Source organism: Xyrauchen texanus, chromosome 1 (genome assembly GCF_025860055.1).
Source record: "Xyrauchen texanus isolate HMW12.3.18 chromosome 1, RBS_HiC_50CHRs, whole genome shotgun sequence".
In the NCBI taxonomy this organism is placed as follows: domain Eukaryota; kingdom Metazoa; phylum Chordata; class Actinopteri; order Cypriniformes; family Catostomidae; genus Xyrauchen; species Xyrauchen texanus.
In genome coordinates this window covers 40981030-41006534 of record NC_068276.1, presented here as the reverse complement: position 1 = coordinate 41006534, position 25505 = coordinate 40981030, and the positions used below count along the sequence as shown (strand labels likewise).

General features: G+C 41.3%; 1 protein-coding gene across 2 annotated transcripts in view; it reads left to right on the top strand.

Moving 5' to 3' along the window:
* The window catches only part of LOC127646516 (cadherin-11-like), a 109751-nt gene that overhangs the window by 75857 nt on the left and 8389 nt on the right, over window positions 1–25505 (top strand). For both annotated transcript variants that reach the window (XM_052130244.1, XM_052130254.1), the window contains exons 6-10: window positions 219–406; window positions 3736–3989; window positions 4515–4651; window positions 5999–6120; window positions 6326–6443. In XM_052130244.1, the coding sequence (XP_051986204.1) occupies window positions 219–406; window positions 3736–3989; window positions 4515–4651; window positions 5999–6120; window positions 6326–6443 (819 nt within the window). The remainder of the gene's footprint in view (window positions 1–218; window positions 407–3735; window positions 3990–4514; window positions 4652–5998; window positions 6121–6325; window positions 6444–25505) is intronic.

Sequence of the window (25505 nt, the reverse complement as noted above, 5' to 3'; positions counted from 1 at the left end):
AGATGAACGAGAGAATAAGAATAAGAATAATCAATTCTAAGCAGGCTACAAACATTCGTGCAGCGTGCTGTCAGAAACAGGAACAGGAAGACCAGTGATGTGTACAGTGACATAGCTACTGCTAGAAGCACCTCAATATCAGAGATATTATAATCCATATTAACTTCTGGCCCCCTTGCTGAGAGCTCCTGGGACTCAATCACTCTCCTCCTCCACAGGTGTGTATGCCATGTCAGTCTCAGAGGATAAGGTTCCTGGAGAGGAGGTTGGCCGACTGAAGGCCAGAGATCCAGATCTGGCGGAGAACGGACTGGTGGATTATCGCATTTTGGATGGAGATGGTGTGAACTTCTTTGAGATCACGAAGGACTCTGAGACCCAAGAGGCTGTCATCAAACTGAAGAAGGTAAGGAGGGCCAAAGGGAACTAGTAGAGTGTGAGATTTCAATAGAGTGGATCATTGCCAAAGTAGTATGTGTGTATGCTATGCCTTGTTATGTAAGTGTGAATGCGATTGGAAGGAAGTGAGCATGAGGAAAACAGAGGGGGTTGGGTAGCGAGATTAAAAGGAGATATCAATCTCTCCAGCTTTTGCGACCTTAAAGTGGTGTCGGAAATATCGCAATTAATGGCCAAGAGAAGTTGCAGGATTTTATAAATGATACCAGAGTTGCCAATATGTGACATCAGAAGGGATGTGTCGACATGGCACGTTGATGGAAAGTAACAACTTAGCAAAATTATATCAATTTCAGTGCTTTATTTAAATTATATAAATGTGTTATATATGAACAAATAGTAAATTATATAGTATAGTAAACTTATGTAAACATATTGACTCACCCTTGTTTGTGTGTTTTAAGCAAATATATTAATAAGCTGTTAGATACCATGCATTACTAAATCAAATAGGTTGTGTAAAAGTGATATAGGTGTATTAATTTATGCTATGTACTGGCATACTAGAAAAAAAGTGCTTTTGTCATCGTTCATTGTGGATTTTTGAAATGCATTTCTTCTTGAATGTGTGACATGCTATAATAATAATTTCCCAACTCAGATATAAGAGCTTCTCTGATACACTTGAGGGCAGCATTTATTTTGGGGGAAAGGGTAACTGTCAACTTTGATCATGTGAGTCATGGAAGTCAATCATATAACGGCTCTCACGTCATTTAAGCACTTTGAGTTTTACGACATCAAATCACTGTTTGCGGATACCATAGAAATGAGTTGGAGCATATTAAAATGAATCACATCTCAAGCTAAATTGTCAGTGACATTTGTTTTTCATATTAAACTCCCAACAAAAAGTTTAATCCAATTATTATTTAAAGGGAAACTTTTGATGATTAGTGGACAGGCAGAAAGGCCCTTTGTCTCCTTGTCGGGATCCCACCACACTATGCATTTGTTTGCAAATACTGAAGGCTCCCCTAGGGAAGGGGCTCTGTCATTGATTTGAAGTTTTCTATTTTACTCCCTATCTCTCTTTTTCTTTTCTTGAGGAACTATTTGCATATAGCTTATTTGCTTATTTATTTGTATTCATATTTGCATAGATACACATATGTGTGGCCTTGGGTTGTGCAGTCGGGCTGCATTGATTTTTCACCATTCAACTCTTGAATTGCAAAGACATTGCCTTCCCTTCCTTATTATATCTGAGCTGAGCATTAACTTCAATAGCTAGTTCTCTTTCTCCATCTGAGGGGGGCTGATCTGGGCTATGCTGTGCTGCAAGTTTGGGTTGGAGCATGGGCGATTCCTCCCTTGCTCTGAGGCCCTGGATTATGCAAACAATTACACAGCCACTCAGATTAGGCTGCCACCCATCCATACCCCCACTGCCTATGGCTAAAAGGAATTCTCTCAGTGTCCCTAGCAGCCTGAAAGCCACCAACCAGCTTCAGCCGCTTCAGCCTGAGAGCCAAAGAGACCCTTTCCGCAGCCATAAGAGTGCCACCTGCTGGTGATCTGCTCTATTTCATCCCATAGCTTAAGTTCCAATTCTATATTATGTCATTAGTCAGAAAATGTATGCAGTATATAATTATTGCATTACTGTTCTGTTTGTTTGAGCTTTGCAACCTGGTGAATCATCAGCATCTTGGATGTTGTTTGTGTAAAGAGGTGTTTATAGAGCATGAAAGGTTTGGAGGAAGGGGCTGTAATTGTTAGCCTCGCTTGGTTTTTAGACCATGTCCACAGGCCACAGCAGTGCCTTTTCAGATTGCCAAAAAGGTAAATAGGGGGTGAAGCGAGCAGAAGGGTGAGAGAACAGACAATACGGTATGCCAACAACAATCAGCTTGATGCAATGCTGCTTCACTCAATAACACAATGCCTCGCTGATACACCTCTTGGGAAATTATCACCTTTTGCTCTTCTAAGCATGTTGAAAATTGAAGTCGAAATTACTGACTGAATTGCCAGGGTTTTAATCAAGTATTCTGTTTCAACTGTGGGCAAGCGACACAGGCTGAATATTAAGAAGATATGTAGCATTATTGTGAATATGAATATTATCTGCTCTTGATTATGTTCAGTTGGGAATTATTAGGTGCCAAAATAAAGGATTGCAGTAGGGGGAAAAGAGGGAGAAAGAAAAAGAGAGGAACCCATTCTGTCTGGATAAACAGAGAATGGTTTCCAACCTGTTGGAGGAAAGAACTGGGTCATACTTGTTTCCACTGCTGGCAGCTCCATTAAAGAGATTCAAAGAAAAGAAAACAATAAGGTTGGGGAAAGGGAACAAGAAAGCAAGAAAAATAACTTTGAACCAATCAAAAACTGAGCTAGCCATAATGTGTACTTGATAGTGTGTATTTGAGTTGATATGTACCCTTTAAGTGTAATTCTCACTTAGTAATTTGTGACCGTGAGGTGTGACGGGTGAGACAGGCTAATCAGAACACAGGCGGATGTGTGAAAACTGTCCATGCAGAAGCAGACCAAATGACTAGTGTATGGTTGTACATAGTACAGTTGTTCTTACAATGTTGTTTTTTCATTTGATTGCATTTAAATGGCATGTGGGTTAAATTTGAGAATTGTGAGAAGTAGTGTGATCTGTAACATTACTACTGAATGTCTGCTAGATCCATGATATCCTTGTGCTTTACGTGCTTCTTTATATAATTCCATCTCCTTCTCAAATGTATTGCAACACTGCCCTCTAGTCAGTTTCTCCAAAACGTGTTTCTTTTAGACTTTTTCAAAATGTGGTTAGATATTAAAGGGATGAAAACCAAAATAACAATTATGTCATGGACTCAATCATGTGTGGTTCAAAACTTGTATGACTGTCTTCCATCCAGTCATCACAAACAGAGATGTTAGGCAAAATAACAACCTCAATCACAATTCACTTTCATTGTATGTATGTATATATATATATATATATATATATATATATATATATATATATAAATCAATGCAAATAAATGGTGAGTGATGCTATGCCTACATTTCTTTTGTGTTCCACTTGTGTTTTCTGTTTTATTTCTGTAGATTTATTGATAATATATTCACGATTATAGTTATTGCTCAAACCCTTTATAGCTGGTAATTAATATTTTGTCCTCCATGTAGTATTCAGTCAAATTACATATTTGAACCTGCACAGGAATTCCTGAAAATTGTATTTATTAATGTTTTATTCATTTATTTTTTATTGACAGCGTCCATCAAAAATAGTATAAATTAAAATGAGTCATGACTTCTTGTTTTCAGCCTGTGGACTTTGAGACCAAGCGATCATACACACTGAAGGTTGAAGCCTCCAACACACATGTGGATGCCCGTTTCATTGCCTGGGGTCCATACAAAGATACTACCATTGTGAAAATAGCAGTAGAAGATGCAGATGAGCCCCCAAACTTCATGGCTCCTAGCTACAACTTTGAGGTGGAGGAGAACTCCCCAGATGGCACGCTGGTTGGCCGTGTGCATGCCAAAGACACTGATATCGCAAACAGCCCAATTAGGTAACACCCGCTCCCTCTAAAAACAAGGCACAAATGATTTGTCTTTGGCTGTTTATGTTTTTTGTCAAGACCACCAGTATTATCTGTGCTTTGTGCCTGATGAAAGTCTACAAAGTTGTTTACTCTTTGGGGAATCTTTACCCAAAATAAAATTCTGTAGTCATTTACTCACCCTCAAGTTGTTCTAAACCCTTTTTTATTTTGTAAAACACAGAATGTTAGGGGCTGACAGCCTCAGACACCATTCACTTTCACTGAATGTCTACTGAGGCTGTCAGGTCATAACATTCTCCCTAAGATCTCCTTTAGTGTTCCAAAAATAAAGAAAGACAAATGGGTTTGGAACGACATGAGGTGAGTTATTAAGGTAGGGATGAAATGATTCAAATTTTATGAGTGAAGAATAAAAAAATAATAATAATAATAATAACAATACAATAAATAAATAAAAATTCCAAAATACAAAGAGAAAGGAAAAGAGAATGAAAATATATATAATTTTAATTAATTTTTCTTTCCTTCCAGATATATGATCCCACGTTACACAGACTTGGAAGAGTTTTTCACTATTAATCCAGAGGATGGCACTATAAAGACCACAAGACCCTTGGATCGGGAAGCACAGGCTTGGCACAACATCTCTGTCAGTGCTACAGAGATTGGTAAGATCAGTGTCGCCATGCCACCGGAATGATTGCAGTAGAGACATCCACAGTTAACTTTTCAAACTCCAAATGATGCCCTACACAGTATATTCACCGATCTGCCACAACATTAAAAACACCTGCCTAATATTGTGAAGGTCCCCCACGTGCCACCAAAACAGCGCCAACCGGCATCTCACAATAGCATTCTAAGATTCTATTCTTCTCACCACAATTGCACTTTGAGCGGTTAGAATTTACTCAGAATGGTTCCAAAAACAAAAAAAAAAAACATTTAGTGAGTGGCAGTTCTGCAGACGAAAATGCCTTGTTGATGAGAGAGGTCAACAGAGAATAGCCAGTTTGTTTGTTTTTTAGCTCCAGATCTCCTCATAGTGCAGTTAACATTTGCGTCTGGTTGGACTCAATGATTCAGTCTCATACATTTTCCTTTTCATTCCACTGTCTTGCTAATTTCAAGCATCTGAAATTAATGTCTGGAGCGCCACATACAAAATGTCCTTTTGTTATGTGGAATGCACTCATGTCTGGAAACATACTATAGGTATTCACAAAACCTGAGCATTTCAGATTCAGATAGGAGTCAATTGAGCACACTCTTGGTAAGAGTCCTTTTTCAGAAGCTTTAACAGCTCTGGTTCTGTCTCGTTTGAAGTCATTCACTGACATCTACTAAATCCAAAACTTCAGTTTATACAAAATACTGAATACAAATAGGGGAGACAGGGGTTAATTGTCACACTTTTTACTTCTGTAAATATTTCTGAAGGTTTAATTTTGAATCTGCACACATTGACTACAAGAAGCTACGGAACATTTCTTCTGGTATTGCCCAGGAAAAAGGATAGCCCATTCAAACTCATATTAAACTTTTGTGGCATCTTGTTGCACTTTAGAGTAAGTTATACAGTAGAAGAAGAAGAAGAAGCAGAATATAGAATAATAATAATAATAATAATAATAATAATGCCTTTTGGTTAAAATCTGCTAACATTATAAAGTTGACACTTGTTTGAATGTTTTTAAGTGTGGTTTTTATATTGTTGACATGTTTATCTAACAGCTATAGCCAAAATATGATATTATGTAATCAAATATTTACATTTTGAAGAACTGTATTCACTTAAATTATTCTGATTTAAGAGGTTTTTGAAATTCTATAGGTATTTGAAACCAACATGCAAAACCGCTGGTACAGAAAAATCATATTTGTGTTATTGGACTTTTGACTTAAACCCATATACTGTGATACTGTATAGCAACTTTTCCATATGACAACTAGCCCTGCTCTCCCCTATACATTCATTAATTTGCATTTCTCTTTGATTTCTGTTCTATTTACAGGTGGCCACCACCAAGATGCAAAAGTACGAGTCAATATCAAAGTTAAAGATGTGAATGACAACGCCCCAGAATTTGTCACTCTAAGTGAAGTGTTTGTTTGTGAGAATGTCAGCCCTGGCAAAGTAAGTCACTGTTTATTTGTTAACTAATTAAATCATATTTTAGCTCAAAAGTTGATGATGAAAGCTATGGTTTGGTAACTTGATTGATCCTTGGGCTGGTGACTTGTGAAATCTTGACTTGTGGTGACTAGGAGTGCTGTAAATAGGCATGCCCTGGCCATTTTAACCATTTAACATGACATGATTTGAACTCTCTGTTCTACAGCTCATTGAGACAGTTAGTGCTGTGGATAAGGACGAAATGGCCCACCGCCAACACTTCCACTTCAGATTGGCCCCTGATGTTGTCAACAACCACAGTTTCTCCCTCAAGGACAATAGAGGTGTGTGAAACACAAAACACCCTATTATAGAATTATTTCCACTGCAGAACTGCCTATTTGAAGCCAAGCAATCTGCCTTTGGAAATATGCCAACTGAAAATACAAAATATTTTAATGTCTTTGCAAGCCAAATTAGTTTATCCATGCGTAGGAGTAAGTGTCTTCAGAGTCGCCCAGCCAACCTTGTGTTGATAATTAGGTCATGATGAGATGGGCAAACTCAAGTCAACTTCCTCTCTTATTAATTATGGAAGCATCATTTGAGCTTCTCCATCTGTGGATGTGAAATGGCGGAGAGGCACTGCTAGTAGGCAGCAGTGTTTGAATCCGTTTCTCAGGCATCCTGCTTGGTGCACATTGGAAAATTTCATCACCATGCTTTAGTCCAACAGCCCACAAGCTCAAGCCTTGCCAGATTTTGCCCAACTATGCACACGCATGTCAGAAGATTATGTGTAAGAGCCTCACCTGATGTCTGACCAAGTTGCTGTGAAATGGGGAGCCGCTAATATGCCTTGTGTTGTGTCTCTCTGAGGAGTGCTATGGTGACTGGGTGGTGCTCAGTTTGAGGAGAATTTCCTGCTTTTATATTAACTCATTATGCGGTGGCTCTTGGTGGATTACGAGGATGAATTATGTATGCTTCAAAGAAACTGAATATGGTGCCATGGGTTTCCTCAGCTAACCATAATTGTGGAGTGCTCAGTATGACTGCTATGATATGATAATTATGTTGGTGTTTGCTCATTTATTCTGAAAATATTTAGCCTCAAATTTTTAAATTGTCCCTCAAGCATCTTTGACATGTAGGTCGGCATTACCTGAGTCAATGTATACGTATAACATAATGGAGTTGAATATAGTTAAACTGGAAATACATGACAAAGCACTATGTCATTATGCAGCATGTATTTAATGTGTACATTAATGTTAGCCATTAAACAACACATCTTAACCTCCTGAGGCCCCTATGTGACTGCTGTGTGCATTTTCCATTTTCCCTTTTTGATTTGTAACTTGTAGCACCTAATAAACAAGCAAAAAATTATAATAAATAGTTCACTTTACAAAAAGATTCACTATGATGCTGCGCTTTGCTAAGCGCTTTTGGGAACAATCCTGCATTGTGACCAAGTCAAGTCAAGTCAAGTGGTTTTTATTGTCGTTTCAACCATATACAGTTAGTACAGTACACAGTAAAACGAGACAACGTTCCTCCAGGACCATGGTGCTACATAAAAACAACAAAGGACCAACACAGGACCACATGAGACAACACAACAAAATAAAATACCTATATAAAAAACCTATATATACCTATATAAAGTGCACGTGCAAACATGTGCGAAAAGTACGGGACAGTACAACAAATTACTGACAATGAACAGGACAATAGACAGTGCAGCGCCGACCAGTACTCAGTAGTGCAAAAAGATGACAGTTTCTAAAAATTTAAACATAACATACTATGAGATAGTGTTCTATGCACATAGCAGTTATTGAGGTAGCAGACAGTTATAAAGTGACAGTAATTAAAGTGCAACTCAGGACATGTGTGTGTCAAACCAGTCTCTGAGTATTGAGGAGTCTGATGGCTTGGGGAAGAAGCTGTTACACAGTCTGGCCGTGAGGGCCCGAATGCTTCGGTACCTCTTGCCAGACGGGAGGAGGGTAAAGAGTTTGTGTGAGGGGTGTGTGGGGTCAGTCCACAATGCTGGTTGCTTTATGGATACAGTGTTTTTTGTAAATGTCTTTGATGGAGGGAAGAGAGACCCCAATGATCTTCTCAGCTGTCCTCACTATCCTCTGCAGGGCTTTGCGGTCCGAAACGGTGCAAGTCCCAAACCAGGCAGTGATGCAGCTGCTCAGGATGCTCTCAATAGTCCCTCTATAGAATGTAGTGAGGATGGGGGTTGGGAGATGTGCTTTCCTCAGCCTTCGAAGAAAGTATCCGTTGCTGGGCTTTCTTGGTGATAGAGCTGGTGTTGAGGGACCAGGTGAGGTTCTCCGCCAAGTGAACACCAAGGAATTTGGTGCTTTTGACAATCTCCACAGAGGAGCCGTCGATGTTCAGCAGAGTGTGTTCACCTTGTGCTCTCCTAAAGTCAACAACCATCTCTTGTTTTGTTGACATTCAGGGACAGGTTGTTGGCTCTACACCAGTTTGTCAGCCGCTGCACCTCCTCTCTGTATGCTGACTCGTCGTTCTTGCTGATGAGACCCACCACGGTCGTGTCATCGGCGAACTTGATGATGTGATTCGAGCTGTGCATTGCTGCACAGTCGTGAGTCAGAAGAGTGAACAGCAGTGGACTGAGCACACAGCCCTGGGGGGCCCCAGTGCTCAGTGTGGTGGTGGTGGAGATGCTGTTCCCGATCCGGACTGACTGAGGTCTCCCAGTCAGGAAGTCCAGGATCCAGTTGCAGAGGGAGGTGTCCAGGCCCAGCAGGTTCAGCTTTCCAATCAGGTGCTGGGGAATGATTGTGTTGAATGCTGAGCTGAAATCTATGAACAGCATTCGAACATATGAGTCCTTATTGTCTAGGTGGGTGAGGGCCAGATGGAGGGTTGTGGTGATGGCATCGTCCGTTGAATGGTTTGAACGATACGCAACCGTTCAACGTGCATTGATGATGTCACTTTCTCCAAGACCATCACCACACGCTCCAACCAGAAGCCGTGGATGACTGCGGAGGTGCGCACGCTGCTGAGGTCCCGAGACTCCGCCTTCAGAGCAGGCGATAAGGCAGCCCTAAGAACAGCTAGGGCCAAACTGTCACGGGCAATCAGAGAGGCAAAGCGCGCACACGCCCAGAGAATCCACAGTCACTTCCAGGACAGCGGTGACACGCGGCACATGTGGCAGGGCATCCAGGCCATCACCAACTACAGGACAACATCAGTTGCCTGTGACAAAGATGCCTCCCTTCCAGATGTGCTGAACGACTTCTACGCTCGGTTTGAAGTGCAGAACAACATGATGGCGAGGAAGTCCACCCCTCCTCCCAACGACCAGGTGCTCTGTCTTACCACGGCAGATGTGAGGAAAACTCTACGTAGAGTCAACCCACGGAAGGCTGCTGGACCAGACAACATTCCTGGCAGAGTGCTCAGAGGATGTGCAGACCAGCTAGCAGATGTTCTTACCGACATCTTCAACATCTGTCTGAGCAGTGCCGTCGTTCCAACGTGCTTCAAGGCCACCACCATCATCCCCATGCCAAAGAAGTCTTCAGTGTCCTGCCTCAATGACTACCGTCCCGTCGCACTTACACCCATCATCATGAAGTGCTTCGAGAGGCTCGTCATGAGGCAGATTAAGACCCAGCTGCCCCCCTCACTAGACCCACTGCAGTTTGCGTATTGATCTGAGGATTTCGACCAGCTGTGAATATGTGTGTAACACGTCAATGAACATTGACCAGAATTTATAGCCTCAGTTGGTGAGATCATTAGATGCTCCTGTGGCCAGGCTATAAATAGACGCATCACTAGTGTGTCGTCAGATCCGTTTTCACAGAGCATACTGTGCTGTGTGTCTCACAAGCCTGTCAGAAACTTTCTTTCCTCAGCTAGGATTTTGATTTTTTTAGGCAGGGAACAGTGAAAATTTTCTCCTTTCCCTCTTTCTATATATATATATATATATATATATATATATATATATATATATATATATATATATAAAATAGAAAAGAAAAAGGTGGAAAAATGTCAGAGAAGCAAAGCAAACGATGCGTGTTTCCCTGTCAACGTTCTATGACTGTCAGGGACATGCATCAATTTTGTTTCGTTTGTTTGGGGGAAGAGCATGCTGCTCTCGCGTTGGGGCAGGGCGAGTGCGCACATTGCGTCCTGCTTTCGGGCAAAGTGCTTTGCGCTCGCCTTGCTTACTTCAAGGAGTCAGCGCCCACTCTTTCATCGTGGGGCTCTCGCATATATCTGGCTGAGGAGTGAGAGACGGGTCCTTCCCTATCGCTCGCTCTCTCCCCAGATCCAGCTAATCCTTCTCATAAGCTGAAGCGCGCCTCGGCGCCTCTTCATTTCACAAGGGGGGTGCTGAACCTCCATGATGAGCTTTCTCACTCATGGAGGAACCCATATACTTTCCATGTTCACGTACCCTTGACGCCTTTATACTCGACTATCGTTGGTGCTGAGACATGGGGGTATTCAATGATGCTGCCGGTCAAAGAGACGCTTGTGGGCTATCTCTCATCGGGTTCGGCATCATCCCTAGAGAAACCAGCTCTCCCCACTAAGCCATGCAGGACTACCTCCATGCTAGTGGGGAGGGCTTATCAAGCGGCAGGTCAGGCTGGTGCTGCACTGCACACCATGGCCGTTTTACAGGCGTACCAGGCTGACCTACTGAAAGACCTGAGTGCGGGTGCAACGCTCGACGAAGAAGCCTTTTCTGAACTTCGTCGGTCCACAGATTTATCTCTCCATGCGACCAAGCAGACAGCATGTGCCATTACAGCAGATACTTCATGGTCCCCAAGAAGGGCGGGGGGGTTGCGTCCGATTTTAGATCTTTGAGGCTTGAACCACTCGGTCAAGGTGTTCAAGTTCAAGATGCTAACTGTCAAGACGGCTGTGTCTCAGAAACATTACGATCGGCTGATCACAATCGATCTCATGTACGCATAGTTCCATATTGGAATTCTGCCACAGCACAGGAAGTTCCTGAGGTTCGTTTTCGGGGACAAAGCCTTCCAGTATCGGATTCTTCCATTCAGCCTAGCCCTATCACCCCGCACATGCAGCACTGGCTGCTTCGCGACTCCGGGGCATCCGCATTCTGAATTACATAGACGACTGGCTGATCTTAGTGCAGCTCCAAGAACTGGCAGTTCAGCACAGGGATATTGTCTTAGCTCATCTGGTTTCTCCGGGTCTGAGACTCAACGTCAAAGAGCGTTCTCTCTCCCACCCGGGGAATCACCTATCTGGGGGTTATATGGAATTCGATCATGATGCGGACACAGTTGTCTCCCGCTCGTATCACATCCATTCAGAACACCCTGAGCAAACTCAGGCTAGGTCAAGGTTGAACTGTTCACTAGTATCAACAAATACTAGGTCTCATGGCGTCTGTGTCCACGGTGATCCCTTTGGGCCTGCTCCATATGAGACCGTTTCAGCTGTGGCTAAATGCCAGGGGATTTCTTCCAAGGGCCAGTCCCCTAGGGGTAATAAGGGTTACGCACCATGTGCTTCGTTCCATTGCTATGTGGTTCAGACCCCGGTTTCTTACATTGGGTCCCACTCTAGGTGTGTCTCGTCGCCACAGGCTGCTAACGACAGACGCCTCCCTGATGGGCTGGGTAGCGGTCTTAAGTGGTCGTCCAGCTCAAGGGGAATGGGAGGGTTGTCAGCTCGGTTGTCACAGTAACTATCTCGAGTTGATGGCGGTATTTCTGGCCCTGAAATACTTCCTCCAGAGGCTACCTTGTCTTGGTGCGGGTGGGCAATACAGCAGCAGTCTCTTACATAAACCATCAAGGAGGTCCACGTTCACGTCAGCTAAATTTCTGGCACGTCGGATTCTCCTTGGGGCCCAGGGCAAGCCCCTGTCACTCAGGGCAGTTTATATCCCTGGATACCATATGCGGGAGCAGATTTACTGTCCAGACAGAAAACACCGAAGGGTGAGTGGAAACTACACCCCTAGGTAGTGGAACAAATCTGGGTGAAATTTTACAGGGTAGAAGATGACCTCTTCACCTCTATGAAAAGCGCAATGTCTCCTCTACTTCTCCCTGAGTCACCCAGCCCCCCTGGGTCTGGACGTGATGGCGCATACGTGGCCCTGGATGCTTCTGTATGCATTTTCCCTGGTTTCTCTGCTCCCAGGAGTCTTGGCAAGAGTTCGCCAGCAAGGGTCTTGCCTCTTACTGATAGCGCCACGCTGGCCGAACAGGGTATGGTTCTCGGAGCTAATATCTCTCCTCGACGGCTCGCCTTGGGCGATTCCGGACAGGAGGGACCTTCTGTCTCAGGCGCAGGGGACGATATTTCATCCACGGCCCGAATTGTGGAAACTTCATGTTTGGCCCCTGAAGGGTACCAACTGAGGGACACAGGGCTGTCACCTGAGGTAATCGAGACCATTCTTAGTGCTAGGGCACTAAGGAAGTGGTGCAGTTCACATGGTGCAGATCCAGTTAACTGCCAAATTGTTTTAGTTCTGGACTTTCTGCAGGAAAAACTGTCAGCAGGCATATGCCCCGCTACTCTCAGGGTTTATGTGGCCGCCATTTCAGCTTGCCACGCCTTGATGGACTGGGTGCCTTTGGGGAGGCATCCTCTACTCGCTTGCTTCATTTGTGGAGCCATGCGACTGAGGCCTCCTGTTAGGACCAGAACTACTTCATGGGACTTAGCAATAGTCCTGGAGGGTCTGGTTGAGACCCCATTTTAACCTCTAGAGGCAGCGTCTGACAGACTTCTGACTCTCAAGATGGTCTTTCTTATGGCGATTACCTCTCTTAAGAGGATTGGGGATCTACAGGCTCTGTCTGTTTTGCCGGCCTTTTTAGAATTTGCCCCAGGTATGGCCAAAGCTATTCTGCATCCTCATCCTGACTACCTTCCTAAGGTGCCTTTTTTCGACACTACATCCTGTCAATCTGGAAGCCTTCTGCTCCCCGATGTTTTTATCGCCAGAGCAGGAAAGACTTCACGGACTCTGCCCAGTCCGTGCCCTTCAGACTTATGTCCACCGCACTAGCCAGTGGCGTAAGTCAGGCCAATTATTTGTCTGCTATGCGGGCCGCAACAGGGGGGCTACCAAGCAGACTATGTCACATTGGGTGAGGGATGCTATAGGCCTTTATCACAGTGCTCGTGTCGTCACTTCCAATGGCGGATAGTAGTGTAAAGCGACTTCCGGTTTAGTCTGTAGCAATGGCGGTGAGCACAGCGAGGAATTGTTGTTGCGTTCCTAAATGTTCTAATAGTTCAACTAAACAGCCATATCTCAGTTTCCATTCTTTTCCAACCGATGAAAAAGCGAAGAAAATGTGGATTCATGCTATTCGGCGGGATGAAGGCAAAAGTTTTGCAGTTTTAAAAGGGAGTACGTACGTGTGCGGGAAACACTTCACAGAGTCTGACTACTCATCAACAGCCGATCATAAATGCTTGAAACGTGGAGTTATACCGTCCAGGTTCGAATGGAACAACTGGGGGAGTGTTCGCCCAAAACGATCCGATGTGCTAGATAAGGTAACGTTAAAGCGCCAACATTGCAGTGAATCAGAGATCAGTGATGAACAGCCTGTAGTCTATTATGGACCCGTCCCACCCACAGACCATGACTACTCAACACCTCCGTGTCCAGGTCTTTTGGATGCTGCAGCAGAGAGAATTAGAGAGCTGGAGGATAAAGTGCAAGCTTTGTCTCTCTCCCGCATTCAAATAAATAGACTTTGTCTCTCGGATTTCGACTTCAGATTTTACACGCGCTTTCCCTCAGAGAAGATTTTCAGGGCATCAATAGAACCATCAGCATTGAACCTTGTGTATTGGTCTAAGGCACAGAGACATGGTCTAGAGACGGTTCCAGGACCAAGCCCTAACAGAAAGCTTCAGCTTATTGATGAGTTTTTTCTTTATTGCTGTTGCGTGTCTGCAGGTCTACGAGAGAAGGTCCTGGCAGATATATTTAATGTGAGTACGACAACGGTCAGTCGAGTAATCATAACATGGGCAAATTTTCTGTACCTTGTTTTGGGGTTTTTGCCTATTTGGATGACCAAAGAGCAAGTCAGAGCAACCATGCCAGCAAAATTTAAGGAGTACTGCCCAGATGTCCGTGTTATTTTGGACTGTACTGAGATCAGATGTGAAAACCCCACAGCACTTACACTACAGTCAGAGATGTTTTCACATTACAAAAACTACCCTACCTTCAAAGGCTTGGTTGGTGTTGCTCCATGTGGGGCCACAACCTTTGTGTCACAGCTGTTCACTGGATCCATCTCAGACAGGGAGATAACAAAACAGTCTGGACTTTTGGAACTGCTCGAGCCTGGAGACTGTTGTATGGCAGATAAAGGCTTTACCATAGAGCCACTGCTTGAAAATGTGGGAGCCAGACTTGTTATCCCTCCATTCAAACGAGCAGCACAATTTACAAAAGAGGAGACAAAACGTACACAATCAATAGCCCATCTAAGGATTGTGGTGGAAAGAGTAATTCGACGAATTAAAGAAAACCACATCTGGGACTCTACCATTCCTCTCACACTGACAGGCACAGTGAACAAAATATGGGCGAACTGCTGTTTAATGGCTAATTACCAAGGCCCACTTGATGTAAATGATGTTGTTGTATAAAATGTATATACAGAAAAGAAACATGATTTAAGTTGCCACCAATCAAATGTCTGTCATTTCATAACTTTAAGTTTAGTTTAATTTGTACAAAAATATTGAATTGTGAAAACTTGCATTTAATGTTGCAACATTTTTTTTGTAAATGAGCCTAAAAGTTGCAAACTTAAAAATTGGATTTTTTTTTATTGCACCACTTTTATACATATATGTACAAGCATTGACTGCATTGATATGTACAAGTATTGACTGCATTGTGACAATTAAAAAGTTAAGTTACAATTTCTCATTTATTCACTGACAATTTACAGTGAACTTAGTTATGAATAGGCACTATAAAAAAATTAAGACAAAAAGTTGCTCAACCAAAATAGACATTTGAAGAATCTTTAAGAGTAGTTTACCCAAAAATGGAATTTATCAACATCAGCACTAGTTTAAGCACATCAGCACTCTTAAGAGTTAGTGTGTATATATGTATACATGTATACACGTTTCAAGCGTTTACGATCGGCTGTTGACGAGTAGTCAGACTCTGTGAAGTGTTTCACGCACACGTACGTACTCCCTTTTAAAACTGCAAAACTTTTGCCTTCATCCCGCCGAATAGCATGAATCCACATTTTTTTTTCATCGCTTTTTCATCGGTTGGAAAAGAATGGAAACTGAGATACGGCTGTTTAGTTGAACTATTAGAACATTTAGGAATGCAACAACAATTCCTCGCTGTGCTTGCCGCCATTGCTACAGACTAAACCGGAAGTCGCTTTACGCTACTATCCGCCATTGGAAGTGACGACACGAGCACTGTGATAAAGGCCTATTGCCCTGGCCTATGAGGTGCGCGGTCAAGCTTCGCCAGTAGGTGTCAGGGCTCACTCCACCAGAGGGGTCGCCTCCTCTAAAGCCTTGGCTAGAGGGGTCCCGCTGCAGCAGGTTTGCGATGTTCATGCTACTCCGGTCTCTTACGTCCTTGAGTCTTTGTGTTAGTAGTGAATGTACTAGGCTGCATAGGAAAGTTATAGGATGCTCCTTTTCTCCCTAATTAGTGAATGGGGCAGTGGTGGCTCAGTGGTTGAGGCTCAGGGTTACTGACCAGTAGGTCGGGGGTTCAAGCCCCAGGACCACCAAGATGCCACTGTTGGGCCCTTGAGCAAGGCACTTAAATCCAGGTTGCTCTGGGGGGATTGTCCCTGTAAGTATAAGTGCACTGTAAGTTGCTTTGGATAAAAGCGTCTGCCAAATGCATAAATGAAAATGGAAATGTAAATGAGTCGACATCTCAAGCTCATGCCTGAACAAGTTTGTGACGCAGCAGGCTGGTCATCTCTGTGCACATTCATCAGTTTTTATGGCAGGCTCATGCCTGAACAAGTTTGTGATGCAGCAGGCTGGTCCTCTCCGCACACTTTCATCAAACTTTATGGGTTAGATGTTTTTGCTACTCCAGACTCTTACGTCCTTGAGTCGAAATCTCAAGCTCACGTCTGAACAAGTTTGTGTTGCGGCAGGCTGGTCCTCTCTGCACACATTCGTCAAATTTTATGGTTTAGATGTTTATGCTACTCCGGGCTCTTACGTCCTTGAGTCGACATCTCAAGCTCATGTCTGAGTCCTCTCACGTTCTTGTGAGCACACATCACAACCGTAGGGGTCCAGACAGCCCCAGTGAGGATCCCAAAAGCGCTTAGCAAAGCGCAGGATCATAGTGAAGATTTTTGTAAAGGGAACATCTCGGGTTACATGTGTAACCCTTGTTCCCTGAAAAAAGCGGAACGAGATGGTGCGCTTCTTTGCCGCACTGGGACGTCCCAGGACTGCTCTTCAGAAAAAGATATCTGATGACACGCTGGTGACAGGTCTATTTATAGCCTGGCCACAGGTGCATCTAATGATCTCACCAGCTGAGGCTATAAATTCCGGTCAATGTTCATTGACGTGTTACACACATATTCACAGCTGGTCACAATGCAGGATTGTTCCCAAAAGCATTAGCAAAGCGCAGCATCTCGTTCCACTTTTTTCAGGGAACAAGGGTTACACATGTAACCCGAGACGTTTTCCTAAAAAAAATTATGTCCACATATGTTGTGAACAAAGTTGCGAACTTTCAGGCTATAGAAAGTCAGATTTTTGTCATTAATTTGTGTCCAGGAGTCATTCATGTTTTTGAGACGTTATAGACATTTCAGCTGATTTTCTATAAAACTGAATAAATAATTCTGATTAAAAGTAAAATACAGCATCATCAAATCACTGCCAACCATGTTAAAATAAAATGTAGCATTATAAAATTCTGAATCTATGTACTGATTATCATTGTCCCATGTTTGTCAAAAATGTTGAGTGTCCCAGGTTTCGTGAGTGGTGGTGGCGTAGTGGCTAAAGCACAGGGCTGTTAATCAGAAGGTCATAGGTTCTAACCCCACAGCCACCACCATTGTGTCCTTGAGCAAGGCACTTAACTCCAGGTTGTTCTGGGGGGATTGTCCCTGTAATAATTGCACTGTAAGTTGCTTTAGATAAAAGCGTCTGCCAAATGCATAAATGTAAATAAATGTGTTAGTAGTGAATGCACTAGGCTGCATAGGAAAGTTATAGGATGCTCCTTTTCTCCCTAATTAGTGAATGACTTAACCTCTAGTTTGCTGTCTGTCTTCACTGGTCTCAGAACAGTTTGAAATTAGGTCCTAAGTCCTATTGTCCACATAAGTGGATGTTGTTTAACAGCGTGCCATTTTGCAATAAATCAATGCAAGTTTTAACAAGGCATCTTGGATGAAACTAGAGACTCTACTCTTTTGACTCAAACACGTTTTAATATGAAAACTTAAGCCGGTTTCTCAGAAAGACAAACTTGGCTGTGATTTGTGACAAGACTTGGTGTGCTGAAAGTTTAACCCTTTAATGACAGCCTAGATTCTCCTGAACTGAGATCAGCTGATTTTAAATAAAAAATAAGCATAGCCTATAGCAGAGCCAAAACATAATGTCCATGCATGTGGATGCAGGGTCTCACAAGGTTAAGATTATGAAGCAGAGGCTTTATTCACAATTTGTCCAAAGCAAGTTAATGTGGAAAATACATTATTTTAAAATGTTCATATAATATTATTTTAAAGCCTCAAATAGACAGTTTTAAATGCATGACAACAGTAGTTTAAACTATACCCTTAATGAAAGTGTGCTCGCTTGCCTTCTGTGTATCTGACCATCATTTGGGCTGCTCTAAAAACAGCTCTTACAGAAAAAAAAAGATAAATCGCAGATCTTTTGTGACCAAAACTTGACCAAATCAGACAAGAAACAACACAAAAATGCTTGTAATTTTAGAGATGGTTACAAAGATGCAAATGGGTAATCTGTTAGTAGTTGATGTACTCTTTAAACCCATCAGACTCGCTGGTGTATGGATAAGGATTGTATATATATATGTATATATATATATGTATATATATATATATATATATATATATATATATATATATATATATATATATATCCACATTTGGCAATCTTGGGCGAACTTCAGACCTGAATATTTTTTCTTGAGATGTTTTTTTATATCTTGTTATTCAGGTGTTTTGCCATTCACCACCATTGTTTTCCCTTGTGGATGGTCATAAATAGGTGACTGCAAGGAAAATTTCAAGTGACCAAAAGAGATGAATAGTTGCCCAAATGTTTTGCTACTTTAAAGTGACCTTATGGACTGTGAGACACACATGATGTCATGTCATCATGAATACTTTAGGAGGAAACAATGCATTAATTTATGTTTTATTGGTGTATGTTTAAAATCACAAATCCGCTTAGAATGTTCTCTAGGTAGATATACAGAACGCATGTAAACTGAGAAGTTACAAGTGTGAAAGGGAGAGATAAATTACACTCTCTATCCAATTTGGTCTGCTTTAATGAGAAAAGAGATGAGCACTTTTTAGCAGGCGATTTCAAAAGCCACCAATATTAGGGAGACAGATTAGGTGACTCATACTGACTGGCTTTATCGGGTCTGAAGCCTTTCAAATGGATCCAGTTTTCAACAGCTTTGCCCATCAGTTTATCTAAAGCTCCATGATGCTCAGCTCTGCACAGAGCCTCTGACACTGTTCTTGTTATCAGTTTGACTAAATGAATGCCTGCTGATTATGTATTTGCATGAAATCTAAATATTTTTCTGAACTGAGTATAGAATATTATTTGTGCTTAGTCGAAGTGATAAAAGCAATAAGTCCAATTTAAATTATATTTGATTAATCATCATCTCTAAGGTAAAAGCAAATGCAGCAGGACTGGTTATTTATGTGTGCTGAGAATCAAAGCTGATGTTATGCGATAAAGAATAATAGCATTATCAATGTATCATATGAATTAATGCTCCCTTCCTGGCAGATGCCAGAGTTCTCTATGTACAGCATTTTCCAATTATTTTGTCCAAAGAAAGCCTCAACAGGACATAGTAAACAAGGACCCAGAGGAACTCTCATATTCACCGTGGCAAACTGATACTTTACACTAGCTATGGTAATCTTCCTGACAGAATATGATATCGAATTATAATGGCTAACACTACACTCTCAGAAAAAAAGTACAAAACGGTACCTTTAAGGAACAAAAGCTTGTCACTGGGGTGGTACCCTCAAAGGTACAATATTGTACCTTAAGTCAGAGGAGCAAATTTGTACCTTACTTGTTTGTACCTTCTAAGGGCCAATACTGTACCTTTGAGGATCAATAATGTACCTTAGACAAAGGTACAATAAAGTACCTCTGGAAAAAGGTACAATTTTGTCCCATTAAGGTACCGCCCCAGTGACAAAGCCATTTTGTACCTTTAGGTGGCAAAAAAGTTCCTTTTTATTCCTTAAGGAGTGAAAGAAAATAAAGGCAAACAACAACTAACTGAATTTTAGACATTTATTTTATGGAAAACGGTTTAATTCACAGATTCAATAATAATTCAACTCACAACCATACAATGTAACATCCCAAAATAAAATGCCACAATGTTTAGGATGTCATGTCTGATATATATATAAAAAAAAACAATAATAAAAAAAATTTAATACATTTTTTAAGCATTTCATTGACCAACTGACAACTTCATACTGCCACTCCAAAAACAAAATGAACAGCGATATCTGAGAATAGATGGAATAAATACAATGGAACCATTTATCTTTTCCTTCTTTCAATTTCATGAACATCACTAATAAGAACAGCAATATAGTGCAGAAAAACATACGTTTATTATCAAAGACCAAGCAAAACACCACAAAGTAAAGAGAGTCACTTAACGGATAAACTACATGACACTTGATGTGTTCTGGATTAAAAAACACAAGCTTTGAGCTCATCCACAATGCTCTACAACCCTCCCAACACAGCTTAACATAAATGCCGCATACTAACAAACAGTTTATCATCGACACAGTATGTATCCAAAGCATGAAAATCCATCACCTCAAAAGGGTCAAGGACAGTCCAGTCCTGTTCATATTTCACCAAGTAGGCGTAATAGTGATGACAGAAAGAAAGAGGAGTTAACAGTTTTCCACATAACGCCCAATCTGTGTGTATGTTTAGAATATATTTGACCTGAAAAAACAAAGGTATTTTTTCACAGTGTAAATGACCCACAACAAAGACATCTCCCACACAGTATTTAACACTGTTAATCACAACTTCTGTTACTCGGTTGAGTGTACTGTCCTGAAAATCGACATGTTTGTACCGCTCACTAACAGTTATGGAATGCCTAAGAGCTGACGGAAGAGACTGTAACAGTGTGTTAACACTGCGTCCCATAACCCTCTCATACTCCCCAAACATATTAGTTGAGGAAAATTCCCAACACTGTCTAAACTGATGGCGGCTGCTTAAAGTTGATGTAACATTGACAAAGTTCCTTGAGGAACTAGCTACCCGTTTGAAATACTGATGTTTCCCTTCAAATCTCATGCACCACAAAGACCGTAAAGGACCGTAGGACAACATTAGACGAGAATAATGGATCAAGTAATGACATTTTGGAGTTATCACATTTCCAAACTCTTTTTCCATGCCACACAAAAACTCAGAAACTAATTGGTCAAGAAGAAGAAGGGACTCTTTTTTTACAAGCGGTGCCATTACAATGTCGGCAATTTCACGACATAATAAATAGATCCGCCAGTAACTGCAGCCTTCAGGTACCCTGTGTGCCATCAAGAAAGGAAGTAGGCGGAATAAACACCACTTCTGTGAAGCAGATCCAACAACACTGGATCCATGTAAAATATTTTCTGAGAAAGCCACATGCTTATTTGTCTTATCATTTTGTCCAATGGACATCTTTCTTAGTTCATCATTTAGTTCTTGTATGGTTATATGTTTTTCTTGATGAGCTTTACATACAACAAGCCTCAATACCAACGGTGCTACACCCTCCAAGAAATCATGCATGACATCTGGAGGAAGAGATGTTGTGACGTCAAAGTAATCTAACAGGTCAAATACACATCCACCACGAACTCCATACATTTCTTTGTTTTCTGGATTTTGTTTTACACATTCTAAATGGCATCTGTGTACATCAACATTTCTTAAAACAAAATCAGATTCACTGAAGTTCTTTTTCATCTCAGAGTGAGTAGCCATGCAGTATCTACAGATTCGACCAGCACCAAAAGACAAGGCAAATCCACCTATCATGTGAGATGACAGATTGTCTCCCAATATTGCAGCTACAGCTCCAAAAACATGCTTCTCCATGCCATTAACAATGATATTAAGTCCCTCTGATGACAGTTTCTTAAGGTCATCAAGTAATGGCTTCAAAATTACATCTAAACCAAAAATTTTTACGTGAACGTAACGGACAAGCAAAGCTAGATGGATATGTTTTAACTGTGAGCAGTACTTTGAACCTACGTTTCCAACAGTGTAGTAGAATGCACAAAGTTTGTGCTTGTTGCGTTTAGAACCCAGCGGATTACACACCTCAAATTCATCCTCATATAGGTGTAACCTTAGAGCATCTGGATTATCTGCAAATACCTTGTGGTTCCTGAAATAAAATCCGTCTCTATAATCAGTTAGAACATGTTCATCTCTTTCACAGTTTCGCTCTCTCTGCATAGAATCCCAAACATCTTCATGAGAGCAGTATTTCTGAAGTACATCACAAATGGGTACATATGAGTAGCTTCCAACTTTACGACCACTTGGGTCTCGCAGTGCGTAGTCTACAGGTTCAGTCATTTCAAGGTTGGATTTGCAGTAGTTTTTCAACATATGCGGAGACCTAACAAGTTTTGATGCCTCTGAAAAAAAGTCAGAACACTGCAGAACTTCATAAAGTTCAGGACAAGATTCCACATTGAAGCCATTTTTTTCAAGATGATATTTTAGAAATGCATCATAGTTTGCTTTAAAGAAGTCACAAAAAAAAATTACGTCATCCAGTATTTCTTGTTGAAAAGTCTGAGGAAGGTGTTTTTTTTCCCTCGATTTCAGAATAAAGCCAAAAAGATTCTCTCTAAACTGCACTAACAGTTCTTTCATCTCAGGAGGTTCAGGAGGATTGACAGCATCACTGGGCCCCTGCTCCTCCTCGCCCACTACTGTTTCCAGGATATCATGAGCAGTGGCTCGTCTGGCTATAATGTCTTTATGCTTCCTGTAAATATGTCGTCGGAAGGACTCATATTTAGAAAATGTTGATTGACAGTTGTTAAGGCCACACGTTATGGTAAAATGTGGCTCATGTGCATGAACAAGTCCGATGTGCTGGATTAACTTCACCAATGTGAAGGCTCTTCGAGAGCATTTAGGACAGCTGAATGGTGTAGGCATTGCGGTTGTTGATTAAGCTAAAATGTTGATTACCCTGGTCACACTAACAGGTAGAGGCTTATCACCAACCTCAGACATTTTTAGAACATATCGCTGAATGAAAATTAGGGTGTTCTTCAGACGAGATGGATATACTACGTTGTAGATGAAGTAAGCACAAAAAGCAGCAATAACACCTTCCTCCAAACCAAGCCCTGCAGACTGACTGCCCATCCAGTTTGACCACTGCAGGGACCCTTTGAGTCAGCACACTCCTCCAGTCAGCGACAGCGTCGAGATGTACAGTAGGATATGGCGATGGTGGCTGATCCTGCAAGAGATCATAAAGTAGTTAAAATGCAGAAATCTACCACAAACAAACCAACTGTTCATACACACACATATATATATATATATATATATATATATATATATATATATATATATATATATATAATACACACACACACTAAAAAAACATCTACGGTAAGTAGTCATTTAAACAAAAAGAAATAAGCATATGCAAATTACACACCTCCCCAAGTATGACGAGAATGTCATTTTTCTCCCTGAACAGGATCGGCAACAGCAGGATTGCAGCTCTGTAATCAATCCCTGAAAATTAAGTTTAAAAAAAAAGGGAAGTGTATTACGTGAATGTACAGTGTATTTTGGTTAGTTAGACCTTATCTTGTCTGAAGACAAATAGAAAAGAAATTAAGCTTAAATGGCTCCACAACACTAGGGGTGACCATGGCTGATAGGTGAGTCACTTACCGGGGACATCTTCGGTGAGGGCAGCCTCTCTTTCCTCCAAAGCCAGATCTGCAAGGGGAGATTTCCTTTGAGTCAATTTAAGCACTTTGGGTACTAGGACCTTAAAGCCATCTTCGAATCTTCGGCAGATATTCATTTCATCATGAAGCTGGCCCATTTCCTGAAATAGCTGCAACACAGCACAAACACACGGGAAACATGTCACAACATTATCATAGGATTTTAAAATTAAATTTCAAAGAGAGCCTTTAGTAATCTAATATGAACTCTAACACAAATGTAAGATAATAAATGTAGACAAACCCCGCATGGACTCTTAAGGAATGGATATTTGTTAATGGCTTCTTCGACAGTCATCCCATTGGCAATCTCTCGCCTTCTCCAAGCAAATGTCCTCATCATCCGTTCCTCCACCATTCGGGCATCTGGCTTTGTCTTCCGGTACTGGTCCTGCAGGACTTTCACATGCCTCGCTACTGAGGTATCATCCTCCCCAATAATATCCACCTCCTACAACACAGAGGGATGACAAACATTTGCTCATTTGACAGTTGATTTTCCCCTTTTTAATGTTTACGAAAAATGAGCCCTTAATAATAATTTATTTAACTTATTACATTTTATATAGCGCTTTATTATAGCTACTTAAAGCACTTTACAGGGGGGATTATTCTCTACCATGCTGGGTTGGGCCACACTGCTTGTGTGTAAAACATGTACATAGATATACAGCAAACCAAAGAAGATGCTCTGACCTTTGATGCCTTGGCTCGTTTGCTTGTGATTTCTTCCTGTTGTAAAGGCTTTTTGTGATGACCAAATTTCTGTTTCATTGTTCTCACCTCATCATCTACCAGTGGCACCCGCTCATATTTGAACTTACGTTTTAGAGACATGTGCCAGGTATGCTATTTAAAAGAATATAAAATAGAACAACTAAATAAGCATACAAACTACTTGCAGAAAACTGAAAGCACAAGCATGAAAATACATGGTGGAAAACAATGTGTGCATCAAAATGCAGAGAACATGGTTAGTATCTTGACTGGATTAGTACTCTAGGTATAATAAATAAAGGTTGGCAATTAATAATCTGTCAACTCACATAACCATTGCCTTCTTTGTCCTTTAAGAAAGGGTATTTCAAAATCAGGGCCTTACACACTTTCACGTAGTCATCATTGGTCGGAAACCTGTAACAGCGATGCAAAAGAAGGTGAGGAATGTAACATCAGACATAGTATTAATAACTAAAATGCCGTGATCCAGTTGGGTTGCAAAACTTACATTTTGATCAGGGCCCTGGTTTCATACAATGTTCTTATGATTTTGTTGCGACTGGATCTCTCAATTTTGCATGGCGGTTTTTGGTCCAACTTTGTCTGAACATCTCTGGGAAATTTAGGAATGATGAAAACTGCTGGGAAGGCTGATGATGGGATGGCATGACTATGATGAAATAAAACAATAGTCTTAAAATGTTGGGAAATTAACTACACTGTAACAATACAAGTTAAAGTCCTGCAGAGTAAATGTTACTTCAGTAAATGTGTGCAAGTATCATCAGGAAAATGTAGTTAAAGTATTAAACCATTGTAGAAAGAGTAAAGGATCCAACCAGTTGTGTTGTGTTTAGTGATCTCATCATCTCAGCTGGACTTTTAGCCGTTATATTGTCGGCTAGTTTACTTTAGATCAAACATCAGATTTGATAAACTACATGTAACTAGTAACTAAAGTAACTAGTAACTAAAGCTGTAACAGATGAATGTAGCGGAGTAACTAAAGTAACTAGTAACTAAAGCTGTAACAGATGAATGTAGCGGAGTAACTAAAGTAACTAGTAACTAAAGCTGTAACAGATGAATGTAGCGGAGTAAAAGTAGAAAGTGGCATGAAAAGAAAAGACTCAAGTAAAGTATAAGTACCTCAACATTTGGTCTGAAGTACAGTACTGGAGTAAATATACTTTCTACCCCTGCATTCAGGCTACACAGACAGTGTAACATTATGCATTAGTGTGTACACACTAATGCATAATGTTACACTACATAAACTACCAGAGCCAGGTGAATTCAGATCCAGATAAAAAAACTTCTTCAGTGGTAACCTTAAAGCTATAT